At 40.7% G+C, this 19,535-nt stretch overlaps 1 protein-coding gene across 1 annotated transcript in view; it reads right to left on the bottom strand.

Moving 5' to 3' along the window:
• LOC140123019 (olfactory receptor 2A7-like) overlaps positions 1 to 18,132 on the bottom strand; it is a 70,772-nt gene extending 52,640 nt beyond the window's left edge. Inside the window, exons 1-4 of the mRNA XM_072144269.1 lie at positions 18,040 to 18,132; positions 17,126 to 17,150; positions 7,418 to 7,630; positions 7,285 to 7,287 (exon numbers count right to left, since the gene is read on the bottom strand). Coding sequence (XP_072000370.1) covers positions 7,285 to 7,287; positions 7,418 to 7,630; positions 17,126 to 17,150; positions 18,040 to 18,132 — 334 coding nt within the window. The remainder of the gene's footprint in view (positions 1 to 7,284; positions 7,288 to 7,417; positions 7,631 to 17,125; positions 17,151 to 18,039) is intronic.
• Between the last annotated feature and the right edge of the window lie 1,403 nt (positions 18,133 to 19,535).

The following is a 19,535-nucleotide window of genomic DNA, read 5'->3' as shown; positions in this document are numbered from 1 at the left end:
CATCGTCAGTCCTCAGTTACACACTCCTATGTACTATTTCCTCTGTAATTTGTCTTTTATCGATCTATGTTACTCATCATGCAATGTTCCAAAATTACTTATAGATGTTTTATCAAAGAAAAGGAGAATTTCTGTGACCATGTGTATCACACAGATGAATATCAGCCTCATTCTGGGAGGGATTGAGTGTATGTTACTGGCGGTGATGGCCTATGACCGGTACATCGCCATATGCTCCCCCCTACATTACACCGTCATTATGAGTTGGAGGGTGTGTAGATACATCACCGTCTCTATGTGGGTGGGAAGTATTGTTTTCACATCATTTCCCACCATCTCCCAGCCTCTTGTATTCTGTGCAGAAAATAAGCTCAATCATTTTTTTTGTGAGATGTTAGTGCTCCTGGAGGTGGCGTGTGGTGACCTCTCCTTCTATAAACTGAGTATAGTTTTCGTAGGATTTTTCACATTGGTGTCACCCCCTGTGTTTATAATTGGATCTTATATTTCTATAATTATTTCTATGCTAAAAGTCCATTTTTCACAGAGTAGAGCTAAAGCCTTCTCCACCTGCGCCTCCCACCTCACTGTGGTGTTTCTGTTTTTTGGGACCGGTATGATCATGTACATGGGACAGACCAAAAGTTTCTCACCTTATCAAAAATATATTGCACTCGTTTATATAGTTGTTACACCCATGTTAAACCCTTTCATCTACAGTCTGAGGAACAACGATGTGAAAGAAGCCTTCAGGAAAAACGTAGCCAGATGTCCAGTACTGCAGCTTTAACATTTCTCTTCATGTTCCACTTTTTGAATAAAAATCCAATTTTAACTCATATGTTAATGAGGCATTTGCTGCACCAAGGACCTGTCCTCAGCCCTCAAGCACTGAACATTTGTGTTTAGGCCACAGCCCTACCTGATCGATCAGCAGGAGAAATTCTCTTGTGAGAAGCATCGGGTGACATTAGAAAAAGAGGGAAATGAATGAACGAGGAAATGCACGACCTTGGTGAACCAGTTGTGTCATTAGAATACAGATTACATAGAAAATGACTTGTAAATGGTATAATGGACAAAAATAATGAAGGTATTTTGTAAATCAAGCATTTCTCTACAACTTGCAAGTGGTGTATTAAAACACATTATGGAGGTGGAAGATTTCATTCTAGTAGTAAATATGGCCAAAATTTTTTAATTCAACTGCCCCACGAGTATTGAAGAGACTGATATGTTCTGGTGGTTGTAGGACTTCATTTACTTGATTCATTGAGCTTCTCTCCATGGGATTGCACTGGATTGTGGTTATACTTCCATTGTGTTATTTCTGTCTCTGACCAGATCATGTTCCTCGAGTTCTTGGTGTTTTATTTTGCGATTTTCTAAGAGTGTAGTTTCAGATTTGTGGCTGAGTTGCATCACTGTGAAGAGCTTGATGGTTGGACAGACTAGAAGCATCCCTGTAGTGTCTGCATTGATAGACAAGTCTGGCTGCGGCATTAAGAATAGATTAACAATAGCATTAAAAGTCTAACACATCAACGAAGACCGGGGACCCTGTCCGGTGCTCTAAAGCCAGTATCTTGAGTACTTTAAGTAATCCTTCTTCTGAGTAACTTCTGAGTACTCCTTCTTCTGTAGTACCAGGATCTGGCTGAAGCATTTGATTTTAGTTATTTCAAGACACATTTTCACATTCACAACAAATCAGACACATCTCTCGCGCTAGTGACCGGTCTATGGGCAGGTCATGATTTTGATGCCTGAGCTCCCAATTTCCGGTGCAATGTCCACACATCAAAGAAAGTAATGTTTTCTCCTCCTCTGGCCACTTCACAGAGGAACTAGCTCAGATTTATCTCCAAGATACAAGCCAATCACATAGAGAATACTAAAACTTCCCCTACAAGGAACAAGTTGAGGTTCAGCAAGTATGGCTAACCCTGAAACTGAGAGTTTGGTGCAATACCAATAACACCTGATCGTTACCGACACTGATCACTGTTATTATTCTTTAAATGCCTTTGGCAAAGTCGCTGGTGGCATTTGTATTGTTTGACCACCTTGACATCATCAGGTGAGTGATGATAATAGGGAAAATTCTGTCCGGCACACACCGCCAGCACTGGAATGCCACCAGTGTGCAGTGACATTTCAAGGGCTACGTCCTGCGATCGTTGCCTTAACGCCAAACCTAACTAGTGACTATCATGTATTTACTTTGTTTCAATTATGATTTATACATTGATCGTGTGAGTATGTATGATTGGAATATACATGTCTCATATATTTGCAAAAAAAAATCTGCATCAACCTGTGCAAGTCAGAGGCAAGGTAGGCCTAAACATTGTTATTGAGACTGGTGGACTGGGCTTACCGATCTTCCTGATTTCCAGAATTTGGGACATTTAAAGATTACTCTATCATGTTGAGGAGTCTGAATTGTAGCTGTATGTTAGAGAGCCTCCATATTGGACACGCTGTGACAAGGTTGGTAAGTAGTTTTCCCTGGTAGTAAGATAATTTGAGGCATCACAGCCCTTTTCTAGAAGCTATTCTGTAATTATCAGTCTTGTTCATTTCTACATTATCCCTTTCAGTGCTAAAGCAAGCAAATTTACAGCTTGACATCTTAGCCAGCTTTCCCAAGGAGACAGTTCTTGCCGTCTTAGGGTCCCCCTCAGACGATTGTGTGTGGCTGCTGGTTTCAATGTCTAGAGGTGGTAGATAAGTGCTGCCTGGGCTGGAATCCATTCTGAAAGATGTATGGGGATGGCAAAAGGAGGCCATGTATCCACCATGACATGTACAGTACTTCAGAGGGACAGTAGCAGAGAACAGCTGATATAACCTGCCACATAGGAGTAAAGGGCAGGGTTGGATTTTGTGGAGAAGTAATGTTGGCTAAGATTCTTCCAGCAGGATTCAGTGTAAGCCATAAGCTTTCTATAGAGATGAAAATCTACTAAATTATATAGTAGAACAATAGAAACCACTGCCCAGATAGGTAGCTCTTGTCCTTGACTCCAAATGTCCCTTACTAATCATCCTTCCTTGTACCTAGGTCACCTGATTGTTCTCCGTATTTCTGTCCCTGATCCCTAGCGCTGCTGAAGTGCAATTTGCCAAAGGATAAGTCATGGCTGAAGAAATTGCTCAGATCAGGTCTAATCAGTGCAAAAGCTGCAGAGAGAAATGACGATTGCTGCTGATATTCTAGACTAAACCTTGGTATAGTGCACACTAGTTGCCTAATAGAGGCTGCGCTATATAGTTGGGTCACTTCTATAATTGGGAAATAAAAGGATGAGGAAATATTGTTATCATGTCTTTGCAAAATAATGAATATGCTTGGAACTTTTTGAGAAAACCACATAGAAAAGATTGACAGCTGATCCTACATTGATGTTTGGGGCTTTATTACTTTTCTTACTTAGGAGGAATGTAGAAATTGGAGTTGAATTCCTCTCTTTGAATCTTTTTCCTAGGCATCCTATGAAGACCAGCTAGTTTGTTTTGTTTGTTTTAATCAAAGGTCCACACTTGGATTAGATGTTATGTCCCCTTCTAGATGGAATCCCTTTTCTCCTCAAAGACACCAAAGAAGTGTGTTTGCAGGATGGATTTTATTGCCCTCTCCAGATGTGGAGATCCTTTAAAAGGAAGACTTTGGAGTGGACAAGTAAAAATCCTGATCTTAATCCTATTGAGAGGCCATAGAATGGCCTTTAAGAAAGTGGTTCATGAACGGAAACACTACAATGTTGGTGAATTGCAACAATTTCGCTAAGACGAGTGGTCAAAATTCCTCCTGAGCAATTGGAAAAGACTCTACGGCAGTTATCACAAACACTTGATTTATCAACAGCCCGAAAGATTAACAGAGCGGTGCTTCCAAACTCAGTCGGAGATCAAACATCAGATAGAAAAACTTTATTGAAGTATACACATAGCGACACGTTTCAGCTCTGGACCGGAGCTTTCATCAGGCATAACATAGTTAAGCAGATGACAATATTATATGAGCCGAGTCACCAGAAGCCCAGGAGAGGGTCAAGGGATCACATGAGCTAAGGGGGTCAACAGTCGGTTAAAAATGTATGTGAAAATATTTTAATATTTTTAAAAATGCACCCAATACACTAATCACAAAAAAGTACATAGTCATGTCAGATACCAAACATTTACATGTCAACACAGTTAAAAAACAGTACCAGTTTCGACAGCTTATAAGAACCAGTAAGATCATACTTATCAATTTGTTGGTTCAGACTAGATTGAATAGCGAGTATGGGATCCAGTGTGCGATCACCGGGGTACGGATCACCTTAAGAGTCATACTAGGGGGTTTAGCAAAATCTTATTCAGGACCAGCACGGATGATTCAGCTGTGGTGAGCCCAGTACAGCCGCAGTGAACACAGTACACAGACTCTCCTCCGAAAAGAAAGAAGCATAAATATTCCTGGTAAGGGGAAAAGAAGGAGCCACTATATTGACTATCACCTCATTGAGTCCGTTCGGACTTAAAGTATTTAATTTATAAATCCAATAGGATTCTCTGCGATTGAGCCTTTTGAAGCGATCAGGTATTTTTTCATTTACTTCAGTTCTATTGGCGTTACTCTCCATGTTCTAAAAAAATATGTTTAGAGAGGCTTTGTTTTAGGATGCCAATTTTTGTTTTGTGACGGTGCCCATTCATCCTCATTCTTAGGCTACATTCACACGACAGTGTGCCAGCCATACCGTAGCACAGCGGGCACACGTCGGTGCCCGGAGAGAGGAGGAGGGGATAAGCGCCGCTTATCCCCGCCCCTCTCCATAGCGATATATGGCGCACAGTGCTGTGCGCCCATTGCCATCTATGGGGGACATATATATACGGCATATATCTGTTGCCCGCATATACATCCCCCATACGGCCATGTGAATGTATTGTGGGACCCACATATTGTCGGCCACACAAACAGTAAACTAAGTAAATTACAAAATTAGAAGAGCAGGAAAGACTATTTTTAATCTTAAAAACTTCACCAGTACTATTTGATGAAAAGGTGTTTTCTCCATTATTAATAGAATCCCAACATTACACAACATTGTTTGTGTCTACATTTTTTTAACCCCTGGCATATTTTTATTTTTAGCTTATACTTTTTTCAATCTAAGCCTACTGGGCGCCATCATATTCTTGATAGTTGTGGCTTTCCTAAAGGTAATAGGTAAATCACGATGGACAGGGTCTTTCTTAAGTAAACTCTGATGTTTTGTCTGAGTAGCTCTGATTTGCATTTCCCTGTCATGAGTGGTAATGATATTTAAAGAGCGTTTAAGCAAAAGGGATTTTTTGGGGGCTTATTTGTCGTATTTAGGCAATCAATTTGTGTTTTGCTGGCTTATTTTATATACGTATGCTTGTTATCAGTTTTCCAGGATATTTTTTATCCTGAAACCTTTTTTTTTTTAATCAATGATTGTCTTTTGTAATCCTCATGATTTGTACAATTCTTCCTAATGTGATGAAATTGGCTGAAGGGTACGTTCTTCAGCCACTTCGGATAATGTGCACTCAAGATCCAGAAAGATTGTTTTGTCCTTATGAAGATTCATTCCAAACTATAATCCCCAGTCATTGGTGTTAAGCATTTCACCAAAGGTTTCAGCCTCGTGTGTGCTACTACGCCAAATAAAATACAAAGCGTTTGTGTAACACCTAAAATATACAATATTCTTATACTTAATAGCTTGAATTATAGATATACCGGGACTCGAACCACCCCATAAATATGTTGGCCTAGCTTGGGGCGGCTCCAGTCCCCATGGCCGTTCCGCAAACTTGATGATAGATCTTGGAACTCAAGAACATTATGCTTCAGTACAAATTCCAAACCTCTGTATAAAAACTCAATTTGTAGCCCAGGTAAACTAGTATGTTCTGAAAGAAACCAGCTCATGGATTGCAAACCTGGAATGTGTGAATAGAGAGATGAGATATCTAAAGTGAGAAATAGATAGCTCTCCTCCCATGCAAAGTCTTCTAGATCAACAATCAGGCCACTAGAATCGCTAAGGTATGATGGTAGTTGAGTGACTAAAGGCTGTAAGAAAAGGTCTGTATAATGGGATAGGTTTAATGTAAGTGACCCTATCACCGCCCCTCCCCCTTAATCGTCTGACCGCATGTTTATCTCCATATTGGAGCTAAGATTTTTGAGAGCACATAATTCACTTTTAGTTAGGTTGTTACGAGGTCCCAGATAGGATTTAATTTTTTCAAAATCACTGGCGACTAAGTAAAAAAATGCAACAATATCATGTCCTCTCTGTGATACTGGGTTGAACATTGATTTTCTATTTACATTTTGATGTAAGAAGGGGTCAGTCTCAGGGTTGACCTCATGTAGTATCTTTTGAATTTTTTTGTGGTGAAAGTACCTCTGTTGGGTTAGTTTTTTTTAATAAATGCATTTAAACCAATGAATAATTGGAAATCTTCAGTGGTTTTGTCAGGACAGAAATTTAGACCCCTAGATAATTTTGACATCTCATCAGAGGGTAAGATAATGCGTAGACAGATAAAAAAATTTTTGACTGTATCACTTACATTTCGGCTTTCTCAAGTATTGATGGGTTCTTCATTGAGTTTGGGAATACCATAATGTTTCTGAATTCCTTGTTCTCTTGCCTGGTTCCTCTATTTTTACCTCCTCTACATCCTCTATATCTCTATTTATTTTTGTTAGTTTGGGACTATCTTGTGGGATGAAATAATTCAGGATCTAAGGTACTTTCTTTATGGGTATCATTACTCATGGGGGTGGGAGTAAGGCAAATGCAGGAGTCCAGGGGAGGTTGAAGTCGAGTGCTCAGCTGAGTGGGACCCAACTCTAAAAAAGTTGGCGATGTGATATCAGAAATAGAGGGTAATTCTTTAATTTGTATAGTAACTCTATGATCAACATCTGTGTATTGAGAGAGCCCATTTTCATGAGTAGTTAACCAGGAGAGGTTGTTATGCAAAGTAGAATCCAAAATATCATTGTGGGGGGTTGTAGCTGTGGTGGTGCCATGGAGTCATTATTATGAGACTGAGGGACTGTTTTGATTTTATGACCAGGATCAATGCGCTTGTTTACCTCATGTGTAGGGATGACCTCATGTGTAGGGATGACATATGTCCTGAGTTGTGACACATGGGCTTTTATGTTGGAATTATGAAAAGTCCTCCCTCCTTCTTGTCCTGTCTAAAATTTTCCCTGCAGATAACAATTCCTCCTATTACTTTCTAAATAGAAAAAAGAAAAGCATAAGACTTAAAAATGAAAAACATGAAAAAAAATGACCTTTTAAAACTATGAAATTGTTCCTTTAGCTATTGGGCCACAGTGATACCTCAGGGAGGTCCCTATTCTCACCTTTCCCAAATTCCGGCTCTGATTCTGACCTTCTTGGTGGATCCAAACATCTCTCTGGACCAGGACCATCCACCCCCTTCCCTAAAGCTATGACCTCTGTATAACATAGCAAATCCATTTCTCTGATCTCTGGTCTTTGTTGGAATGTTTGGAAGAACATCAGATGACCCCAAAAAGCCTCCATAGAACAAAGTGTAAAACCTTTTGCTTCATCTAGAAGGAAGACATTTTCTCATTACATGGGGGAGATTATTAGCCTTCAGGTTGTTATTTTATGATTAGTGTAAGAACAAACAACTAACGTTAATTACTCTTTGGGGATTTATAGGTTAATCCAGGTAAAATGATTTAGTGTATAAAAGACTCTTCAAGATTAAGACTGTAAGAAAGAAGAAACAGAACATAAAGTGCACAAGGATTAAGTATGTTAGTTTTTAGAAATTCCATTGGACTTTTTTGATTTAATTCTCATCCTTCATGGTAATCTCCTCCTCCTTTATATTCAGCCTCATCTCTGCATCAACATAACAGTCACATGTGACCAAACTAACCGTATACACACTAAGCTTCTCATACAAGTCATATCTCTTATGAAGGAACTGTCAAGGTAAAACCCCACAGGTCAATATCTCGTAACTTTGGTTAAAGGTTTTTTTTATTATCTTAACAATTTACTTTACAAAATAGGATAAATCTGGTATTTTTATTAACACTAAAATTAGGCTGATCTAATATCAGGTTTGGCAGAGAGACACTCTACGGAATCAACATTAAGGGGGATATTAATCAGGGTTTCCGCGACAGGACACTAAAATAATTGTAAGTACTGTACTAGTTTATTGCAATTATTTTTCCCTTTCCCACACTTCCATGCCAGGGTGAAGGGGTCGCGGCTGGCCGGGGAGTGGCCCATCAGGGGGCTTTCCTGTTCCTGAACCGGTGCACTCACAATGTGAGAAGTCGTTGGGTGCAATTTTCTCTATGGCAGGTAGGACCTAGTGTAGAAAAAGTGCTCTGCTCAGAAACCTGCCGGATATTTCAAGACTCAAACGTATGATAAATACCCCCCTGCAGGTATGTCCCATCATAACTGATACATGTTTTTTCTGTATCCTATCAATAGTAATCAATTATCTATAAAAATAAAATTTGACATCTCTGTTGTTGACACATCATTACATTCACAATTATATATATTTGCATCTTTGTTTATTATATAACATCTTATAACACTGGTCCTGATGGACCCGATGGGGAAGCTTTGTCCCACAATGGTAACAAGTAATCGGACCTGACCAAAGTCTTAAAATAAGCAATGAATTCTATTTACTAAATTACAGTGTAATAATATTAATTTAATAAATCTTATTATAAATCACATTTTTTTAAATCTTTTTCTATGAAATATGTTTTTTTTACACCACTGAAAGTCCAAACATCTCTGAACACAACCGTCTCTTCCATGTTTATTGAGAACCCAAAACTTTACATTTTCTAACTTTTAAATCTCAAAATGTTTTAACCAGTCAAATTGATTTCAATTCCAATCTTTTTTTTTAACCTTTTCAGTCTATTTAGATTACGGTTATTTTTCTCAGAGGAAGCATATATATATAATCTTTTCAAAAGAACTGAAGTAGATTTTGGTTGTTACATATTATTGTGAAAATTCAATGTTTAAAATTCTCAATTATTTTTTATATTAAGTCACACACATTGGTTCCATTTGAAAACATACAATAGATAATAAAATTTGATCCATCAATCATTATTATTACCATTGGATTTATTTTATATTCTGGGAAAGGGGTTGGAGGATTTTTATTTATTTTAGAAACAATTAACAACGTGTCTCAAACATTTCTGAATTAAACGCTTCTTCTCCCATTTCAGTGACAATGATATGAGCCCAAATCACTGTGTGTGGACCTCTGGTATGGAACTTGGAAATCAGACAATGATCACAGAATTTATCCTGATTGGTTTTTCCCAGAATTTGCAGATTTGTTTTTTCCTTTTTATTTTGTTCTCTCTTGTTTATATTTTGACCATTTTAGGTAACGGGTTCCTTGTCTGCATCGTCATCGTCAGTCCTCAGTTACACACTCCTATGTACTATTTCCTCTGTAATTTGTCTTTTCTCGATCTATGTTTCTCATCTTGCACTGTCCCGAAATTACTTATAGATGTTTTATCAAAGAAAAGGAGAATTTCTGTGACCATGTGTATCACACAGATGAACATCAGCCTCATTCTGGGAGGGATTGAGTGTATCTTGTTGGCGGTGATGGCCTATGACCGGTACATCGCCATATGCTCCCCCCTACGTTACACCATCATTATGAGTTGGAGGGTGTGTAGATACATCACCGTCTCTATGTGGGTGGGAAGTATTGTTTTCACGTCATTTCCCACCATCTTCCAGCCTCTTGTATTCTGTGCAGAAAATAAGCTCAATCATTTTTTTAGTGAGGTTTTGCTGCTGCTGGAGGTGGCGTGTGGTGACCTCTCCTTCTATAAACTAAGTATAGTTTTCGTAGGATTTTTCACATTGTTGTCACCCCCTGTGTTTATAACTGGATCTTATATTTGTATCATTATTTCTATGCTAAAAGTCAGTTTTTCACAGAGTAGAGCTAAAGCCTTCTCCACCTGCGCCTCCCACCTCACTGTGGTGTTTCTGTTTTTTGGCACCAGTATGATCATGTACATGGGACAGACCAAAAGTTTCTCGTCTTATCAAAAATATATTGCACTTGTTTATGCAGTTGTTACACCCATGTTAAACCCTTTCATCTACAGTCTGAGAAACAATGATGTGAAAGAAGCCTTCAGGAAAAACTTAGCCAGATCCGTACTGCAGCTTTAACATTTCTCTTCATATTCCACTTTTTGAATAAAAATCCAAATTTAAAGGAAACCTACCATTTAGAATGGCAGGGGTAAGCTGTAAGTACCGAGCACCAGCTCAGGGTGAGCTGTTCTGGTCTAGAGTTTAAAAAGTGTTAAAACCGCGATACTGCGGTTTATAACACTAGCAAAAGTAAGTACCGGCACCAGCTCACCCTGAGCTGGTGCTCGGTACTTACAGCTTACCCCTGCCATTCTAAATGGTAGGTTTCCTTTAACCCATATACTAAAGAGGCATTTACTGCACCAAGGACCTGTACTCAGCCCCCGAGCACTGAACATTCGTGTTTAGGCCACAGCCCTACCTGAGCGATCAGCATGCGAGGCATCGGGTGACATTAGAAAAAGAGGGAAATGAATGAACGAGGAAATGCACGACCTTGGTGAACCAATTGTGTCATTAGAATACAGATTACATAGAAAATGACTTGTAAATGGTATAATGGACAAAAATAATGAAGGTATATTGTAAATCAAGCATTTCTCTACAACTTGCAAGTGGTGTATTACAACACATTATGGAAGTGGAAGATTTCATTCTAGCAGTAAATGTGGCCAATTTTTTTTTATTTCAACTGCCCCATGAGTATTGAAGAGACTGAGATGTTCTGGTGGTTGTAGGACTTCTTTTGCTTGATTCATTGAGCTTCTCTCCATACGATTGCACTGGATTGTGGTTGTACTTCCATTGTGTTATTTCTGTCTCTGAGCAGATCATGTTCATTCGGGTTCTTGGTGTTCTATGTTGTATTTTCTAAGTGTGTGGTTTCTGTTGCTGAGACTGGCATCAGAGAGAAAAGGTAGGTAGGTACAGCACTATTTAGAGCTTTACGGATAAAGGGGACAGACTAGAAGCATCCCTGTAGTGTCCCGATTGATAGACAAGTCTGGCTGCGGCATTAAGAATAGATTATCAATAGCTCTAAAAGTCTAACACATCAACGAAGACCGGGGACCCTGTCCGGTGCTCTGAAGCCAGTATCTTGAATACTTTAAGTAATCCTTCTTCTGAGTAACTTCTGAGTACTCCTTCTTCTGTGGTTCCAGGATCTGGCTGAAGCATCTGTTCTTAGTTATTTGACACATTTTCACATTTTCACATTTGCAACAAATCCAGACACATCTCTCGCTCTAGTGACCGGTCTATGGGTCATGATTATGCAGGTCATGATTATGATGCCTGAGCTCCCAATTTCCTATGAAATATCCACACGACAAAGATAGTAATGTTTTCTCCTCCCCTGGGTACTTCACAGAGGAACTACCTCAGATTTTTGTACAAGTCAATCACATAGAGAAGAAAAGATCTCCCCCCACCTTAACATGTGTACATACAATGAACAAGTTGAGGTTCAGAAAGTTTGGCCAAACCTGAAACTGAGAATTTGGTGCAATACCAATAACACCTGATCGTTGCTGGCACTGATCACTGTTATTATCCTTTAAATGCCTTTGGCAAAGTCGCTGATGGCATTTGTATTGTTTGATCACCTTGACATCATCAGGGGAGTGATGATAATAGGAAAAATTCTGTCCGGCACACACCGCCAGCACTGGAATGCCACCAATGTGCAGTGTGATTTCATGTGCAGTTGCCTTAACGCCAAATCTAACTAGGGACTATCATGTTTTTATTTTGTTTCAATTATGATTTATACATTGACCATGTGCGTATGTATGATTGGAATATACTATATATTGGCACAAAAAAGTCAAAGGTAAGGTAGGCCTAAACATTGTTATTGAGACTGTTGGACTGAGCTTACTGACCTTCCTGATTTCCAGAATTTGGGACATTTAAAGACTACTGTATCATGTTGAGGAGGCTGAGGCTGCTACTGTTGCACCTTGTAGCTGTATGTTAGAGAGCCTGCCTATTGGACACACTGTGACAAGGTTGGTAAATAGTTTTCCCTGGTAGTAAGTAAATTTGAGGCATCACAGCCCTTTTCTAGAAGCTATTCTGTAATTATCAGTCTTGTTCATTTCTACATTATCCCTTTCAGTGCTAAAGCAAGCAAATTTACAGCTTGACATCTTAGCCAGCTTTCCCAAGGAGACAGTTCTTGCCGTCTTAGGGTCCCCCTCAGACGATTGTGTGCTGCTGCTGGTTTCAATGTCAAGAGGAGATGGATACATGCTGCCTGGGCTGGAATCCACGCTGAAAGATGTATGGGGATGGCAAAAGGAGGCCATGTATCCACCATGACATGTACAGTACTTCAGAGGGACAGTAGCAGAGAACAGCTGATATAACCTGCCACATAGGAGTAAAGGGAAGGGTTGGCTTTTGTGGAGAAGTAATGTTGGCTAAGATTCTTCCAGCAGGATTCAGTGTAAGCCATAAACTATCTATAGAGAAGAAAATCTACTAAATTATGAAACTGCTCAACCAGTCTCAGCCTGTAAACTCTCTTCCTGTTCATTCATTTCAAAATTGATGCCTAATGTTTGTGACAGTGAGGAAGGATCAGAGCTTGAAAAGTGCAATGAGCTGATGTGGATGTTTTAGACTTAGTACTGCCCCTGGATGTGGACTGGCTGTGGCAAGGGAGGCAGTGAGAAGGAGCCAACTCTTCTTGTGGTCGCTGGTGACCATCTTGGTCTGATCAATTTCAGTCATTTTTATCACATAATCATCACCTGACATCTCCTCCCCCCAGACTATTATCAGACTGTGATAGGCTACTTGGTCCATCTCCAGATTCCCTACTCTGACTGTGCAACAATCACCTCCCCATCCTGACTACTAATATCACAAGCACCAGCACAACTCTACACGCCATCTCTCGACTCCGATTCCCCCTGAAGCATCATTGATAGGCAATACATACTTGCTGCTGTCTAAAAAGTCAACAGGGAATACATGACCATTGTCACTGCTGCTGGACACTTATTTTTGTAGGACAATGTCTGGGTCTTGTCTTGAAGTGCACCAGAAATTATATGAATAAAACTGGCAGCATCTACACAATAAACCTTTGGGTCTGTAAATGGCAAAATTTCCACCTGTTTTACTAGTACTGATAAAATAGCACTAGAAATGTACATGATATCAGCAAACGCCATATAATACTACCTGAAGTGTTGCCGCACCAACACAATAAAGTGTATATTGGCCTGTAATTGGCAACAATTCTCTCCTTCCTTCCACCGATAACAGAACACCAGCAATGTGAATGGTGCACGGGTTATCGGTGGGGTCATTAGATACTAATAACTGGCCACTCAACCAACACGTTAAACTTCAAGTGCTTTTTGGCCTCTTAATAGCAGCACTTGCCTCTTTTTCTCTTGCCTGCCCCCCACTGGTGAGTAATAGAACAATAGAAACTACTGCCCAGATAGGTAGCTCTTGTCCTTGATTCCAACTGTCCCTTATTAATCATCACCTGATTGTTCTCCGTATCTCTGTCCCTGATCCCTAGCACTGCTGAAGTGAAATTTGTCAAGGGATAAGTCATGGCTCAAGAAATTGCTAATCAGTCTAACAAGAAATTGCTAATCAGTCTAATCATTGCAAAAGCTGCAGAAAGAATGAAAATTGCTGCTGATATTCTAGACTAAACCTTGGTATAGTGCACACTAGTTGCCTAATAGAGGCTGCGCTATATAGTTGGGCCGCTTCTATAATTGGGAAATAAAAGGATGAGGAAATATTGTTATCATGTCTTTGCAATATTATGAATCTGCTAGGAAACTTTTTGAGAAAACTACATAGAAAAGATTGACAGCTGATCCTACATTGATGTTTGGGGCTTGATTTCAATTCTTAGGAGGAAAGTAGAAATTGGAGTTGAATTCCTCTCTTTGAATCTTTTTCCTAGGCATCCTATGAAGACCAGCTAGTTTGTTTTAATCAAAGGTCCATACTTGGATTAGTTATGTCCCCTTCTAGATAGAATCCCTTTTCTCCTCAAAGAGACCAAAGAAGTGTGTTTGCAGGATGGATTCCATTGCCCTCTCCAGATGTGGAGATCCTTTAAAAGGAAGACTTTGGAGTGGACTAGTAAAAATCCTGTTCTTAATCCTATTGAGAGGCCATAGAATGACCTTGAAGAAAGTGGTTCATGAATGGAAACTCTACTATGTGGGTGAATTACAACAATTCTTCTAAGACGAGTGGTCAAAATTACTCCAGAGCGATGGAAAAGACTCTATGGCTGTTATCACAAACACTTGATTTATCAACAGCCCGAAAGATGAACGGAGCGGCACTTCCAAACTCACTCGGAGATCCAACATCAGATAGAAATGCTTTATTGCAGTATACAAATAGCGACGCGTTTCAGCTCCAGACCAGAGCTTTCATCAGTTGTCAGTCAAGCAGATGACAATATTATATAAGCCGAGTCACCAGAAACCCTGGAGTACATGAAGGGATCGTATGGGCTAACGGGGGTCAGAGTTCAAAAGTGTTCTGTTCCACTAGACGGATCGCAACTTTAAAAATGTTAAAACAATCCAATAATGACAATTTGTTTGTGCAGACTAGGGAGTTTAGCAAAATCTTATTCAGGACCAGCTGTGGTGAGCCCAGTACAGCTGCAGTGAACACAGTACAAAGACTCTCTTCCGAAAAGAAAGAAGAATAAATAATCCTGGTAAGGGCAAAACAGTGGGCCACTACGGGCGATCCCCAATCCGGACAGTCCGAGGAAGATGAAGTCCAGCACGATTCATGTAGCTTGTGTGCCTGAGTTCCTGCATCCGTCGCTTCACCTTCTTCCTCCCTGTACTTGTAACTGCGTGTCTTGCGACACAATGTGAAATGTTAAATCCTGTGCGTAGTCTGGGGTGGAACAAAAAGGAAATCATCGCCGAATTGGGGGAGGCCAGCGAGAAACGTTTGTTACAGAGTCGCTAGATGTCTCTAGTCAGTGCCATTGGGTCCAACAGGGCTGAGGAGGGAGGGGGGTGAGGGTCATTCTAGAGAAGGGAGTTAGGGTGCGCCGGAGCAAGCCATAGCTTCTCCACCTCCATCCATTTAGAATATGCCGATAACGTGGACCACGTCGGGATCCTGCGGAGGTGGGTAGCCCAATAGTAATAGATAAGATTGGGATGGGCGAGACCTCCGTTGGCTTTAGGAGCTAAAAGGATACTTTTAGCAATTCGGTTTTTTTTATTAGCCCAAATAAACTTCAAGATAGAGGTCTGCAGGGAGCAAAGGTCTTTGAGCGAGACAGGAACAGGGAGAGTCTCGAAAAGATAAAGTAGTTTAGGTAAGATGGTCATTTTAAAGGCCGAAATATGACCAAGTAATGAGAGAGGGAGTGTGGACCATTTGGAGAGCAGTGAGCGTATATTCGCATATAGGGGGGGAAAGTTATATCGATACAGGGACGTATATGTAGAGGATCGCTGAGCTCCCAGATACCCAATGGACTCCGTACACCACTTATAGGGGTAGTTGGTTTTATATAGGGCAATTTGTTCCGATGGGAATTGTATAGGGAGGGCTTCCGTCTTAGCATTATTTACCTTATAACCAGAGAGATGACCAAAATCTGTAAGGGGTTCTATACTTAGCACAAAAAGGAGAGGGGATAGCGGACATCCCTGTCTGGTTCCATTCAGCAGAGGAAATGGGGCTGAAGAGGCATGGGGGAGTCTCACTGTAGCTGAGGGGGTATGATAAAGACCTCGGATCGCTGCCAGGAAGGGTCCCCACAGCCCAAACTGCTCCAAAGTAGCGAATATAAAAGGCCACCCTAGGCGATCAAAGGCCTTTTCTGCATCGAGGCTTAAAAGCAGGAGGGAGTCACCCAGCCTATCTGCTGCATCAATCAAGTCAATGACCCTTCAGGTATTATCCCCCCCTGCCTGCATGGAGTGAAACCCACCTGGTCTTTATAAACCAGGGATGAAAGCCAATAATTAAGCTGGGTCGCCAGGACTTTGGCAAAAAGTTTGAGATCAGAATTTAGCAAGGCTATTGGCCTGGGACAGGGGCTTTCTTAAGTAAACTCCAATGTTTTGACTGAGTACCTCTGATTTGCATTCCCTCTGTCATAAGTGTAAATGAAATTTAAAGAGCGTTAAGCAAAAGGGATTTTTGGGGGGCTTATTTGTTGACTTTAGGCAATCATTTTGTGTTTTACTGGTTTATTTTATATATGTATGCTTGTTTTATCAGTTTTCCAGGATATTTTTTTATCCTGAAATCTTTTTTTTTTAAAAATCAATGATTGTCTTTTGTAATCGTCATGATTTGTATAATTCTTCCTAATGCAATGAAATTAGCTGAAGGGCCATGTGCACTTCAATTTTAAAAAAACTATTCAAAATAACTATTACTATCAACCGTCTTAAAATGTGTGACAGTAGAAATTTTGTTTCTAACCTGTGTTAATTCAAGATCCAGAAAGATTGTTTTGTCCTTATGAAGATTCGCTATGAAGAATATGAAGAATCGCTAAGGTATGATGGTAGTCGAGTGACTAAAGGCTGTAAGAAAAGGTCTATATAATGGGATAGGTGGCATATAAGGGACCCTATCCCAGATATAATGGACGTCCTGGGGGATTTCTTTGGTCCTTGGGGACTTTCAGTAAGTGGACAAAAGTTTGTAAGGGTGGATTTGTTATTGGTAAAAAACTTTTTTCCCTTATTCATTGTGAAAGGATAAAATGGGATTTTTCTTTAAGGGTTTGTAGTAGTTTAAAACTCCTAGAATATTAAATGCCTCTGCTATATAATCTGTTCTATTTTGGATCACCACCCCTCCCCCTTTATCGGCTGACCGAATGTTTATCTCCATATTGGAACTAAGATTTTTGAGAGCACGTAATTCACCTTCAGTTAGGTTGTTACGAGGCCCCTGAAAGGATTAAATATTTTTAAAATCACTGGCGACTAAGTTAAAAAAATGCAACAATATCATGTCCTCTCTGTGATACTGGGTTGAACATTGATTTTTTATTTACATTTTGATGTAAGAAGGGGTCAGTCTCAGGGCTGACCTCATGTAGTATCTTTTGTGGTGAAAGTACCTCTGTCGGGTTAGTTTTTTTTAAATAAATGCATTTGAATCAATGAATAATTGGAAATCTTCAGTGGTTTTGTCAGGACAGAAATTTAGACCCCTAGATAATTCTGACCTCTCATCAGGGGGTAAGATAATGTGTAGACAGATAAACATTTTTTGACTGTATCACTTACATTTCGGCTTTCTCAAGTATTGATGGGTTCTTCATGGGGGTTTGGAAATACCGTAATGTTCCTGACCTCCTTGTTTTCTTGCCTGGTTCCTCTATTTTTACCTCCTCTACATCCTCTATATCTCTATTTCTTTTTGTTAGTTGGGGACTATATAGTGGGATGAAATAATTCAGGATCCAAGGTACTTTCTTTATGGGTATCATTACTCATGGGGGTGGGAGTAAGGCAAATGCAGGAGTCCAGGGGAGGTTGAAGTCGAGTGCTCAGCTGAGTGGGACCCAACTCTAAAAAAGTTGGCGATGTGATATCGGAAATAGAGGGTAATTCCTTAATTTGTATAGTAACTCTATGATCAACATCTGTGTATCTTGATCTTAGAGATACTACTCATTTACATGAGTAGTTAACCAGGAAAGGTTATTATGCAAAGTAGAATCCAAAATATCATTGTGGGGGGTTGTAGCTGTGGTGGGGACCTGTTTCGAATCATTATTATGAGACTGAGGGACTGTTTTGATTTTATGACCAGGATTAATGCGCTTGTTTACCTCATGTGTAGGGATGACCTCATGTGTAGGGATGACCTCATGTGTAGGGATGACCTCATGTGTAGGGATGACATATGTCCTGAGTTGTGACATAGAGGCTTTTTTGTTGGAATTATGAAAAGTCCTCCCTCCTTCTTGTCCTGTCTAAAAATTGCCCTGCAGATAACAATTCCTCCTATTACTTTCTAAATAAAAAAAAGAAAAGCATAAGACTTAAAAATGAAAAACATGAAAAAAATGACCTTTTAGGGGGGGGGCGTGTCCAACCGCCATGCCGAGCAGACGCGTGTGAGTGAGCTCCGCTCCGGGCCGAACAAGAAGGGGTACTTACCGCTCACTGCATGGGGAAATCCGGCACCAGAAGAAGCTCCAAGAGAGTCCAGGATCGCCCCAACGAAGGAACGCCGATCTACAATTTCTTCCGGCCGCTTCAGGATCGCTCCCCGTCCTCCGGGAGTCTCTCGCGCCAGATCGCAGCACGCGGTCGGAGGCGCGCCGGCAGCAGGACGCGCACTGCAACGGACTCCTCTCCACCTGAGCCCTGTGTGAGAAGAGGCAGAGAGAACCAGCCAAAGGGTGAGTCCCGAACCCCCGGCTCGCCCCTGGGTAAAGAAAATACCCCGACCACCCCACTAGCCACACAGAAACCGGGGCAGGAACCCTCCACCACCAGAAGAGGGCAACGCAAAAACAAAAACCCCCCCAGCATAAATAATACTCCGACTGAGAGGAGTCAAAACGAAATGGCTCCTCCACAGAAACAACAGGAGCGAGGCAGCAACATTAAAAAAGATATGAGCTCCAAATCTGGGGCAAACAACAGCCCTCCATCCAAGCGCACGCTGTTTGGGTCTCCAGAGCCTATGCACCCTGAGGGCTCTGATAAGCAACCACTGCCCCACACCGTTGCAAGAGAAAACAAAGGCGCTAGCCCACAGAGCGTTCCATGCGCCTCTCAAAAAGTACAGGGTCCTTCTACCTCGCATAACTTACACCCTAACAACCTCTCAAATTTACCTCCACCAGAAGAAGCAGCTTTAGCTTTAAGAGATCACCCTGAACTCCAAGCTCTCCTGGCGTTACTACCATCTAAAAAGGACATGGAAAGTATGGCAACTGAGTTAAAAGGTGCATGGAGACAGGATTTACAAAAAGTACAAACTGATATCTCTATTCTTCAAGACAGAGTTGAAGAACTAGAAACCTTCAAATCTGAAGTCTCATCAACATTACTAAATTTACAAGTTACAGCCAACTCACAAGAGAGCCAACAGCGCCACCTAGCGGCCCAAATAGATGATTTAGAAAACAGGAACAGAAGAAATAACATAAGAATCAGAGGTCTCCCAGAAGCAACGCATGCTCCAGATATAATACCTACCCTTACAGGAATATTCAATACTCTACTGGAACGCCCAATTGATACTACCATAGAAATTGACAGGGCTCACAGAGCACTGAGAGCAAAAAGCACAGACCCGACGAAACCACGTGAC

The sequence above is a fragment of the Engystomops pustulosus genome, chromosome 3 (assembly GCF_040894005.1).
Source record: "Engystomops pustulosus chromosome 3, aEngPut4.maternal, whole genome shotgun sequence".
NCBI lineage: Eukaryota > Metazoa > Chordata > Amphibia > Anura > Leptodactylidae > Engystomops > Engystomops pustulosus.
Note: the sequence above shows the minus strand (reverse complement) of the source record. Positions and strands in the feature narration are given on the sequence as shown.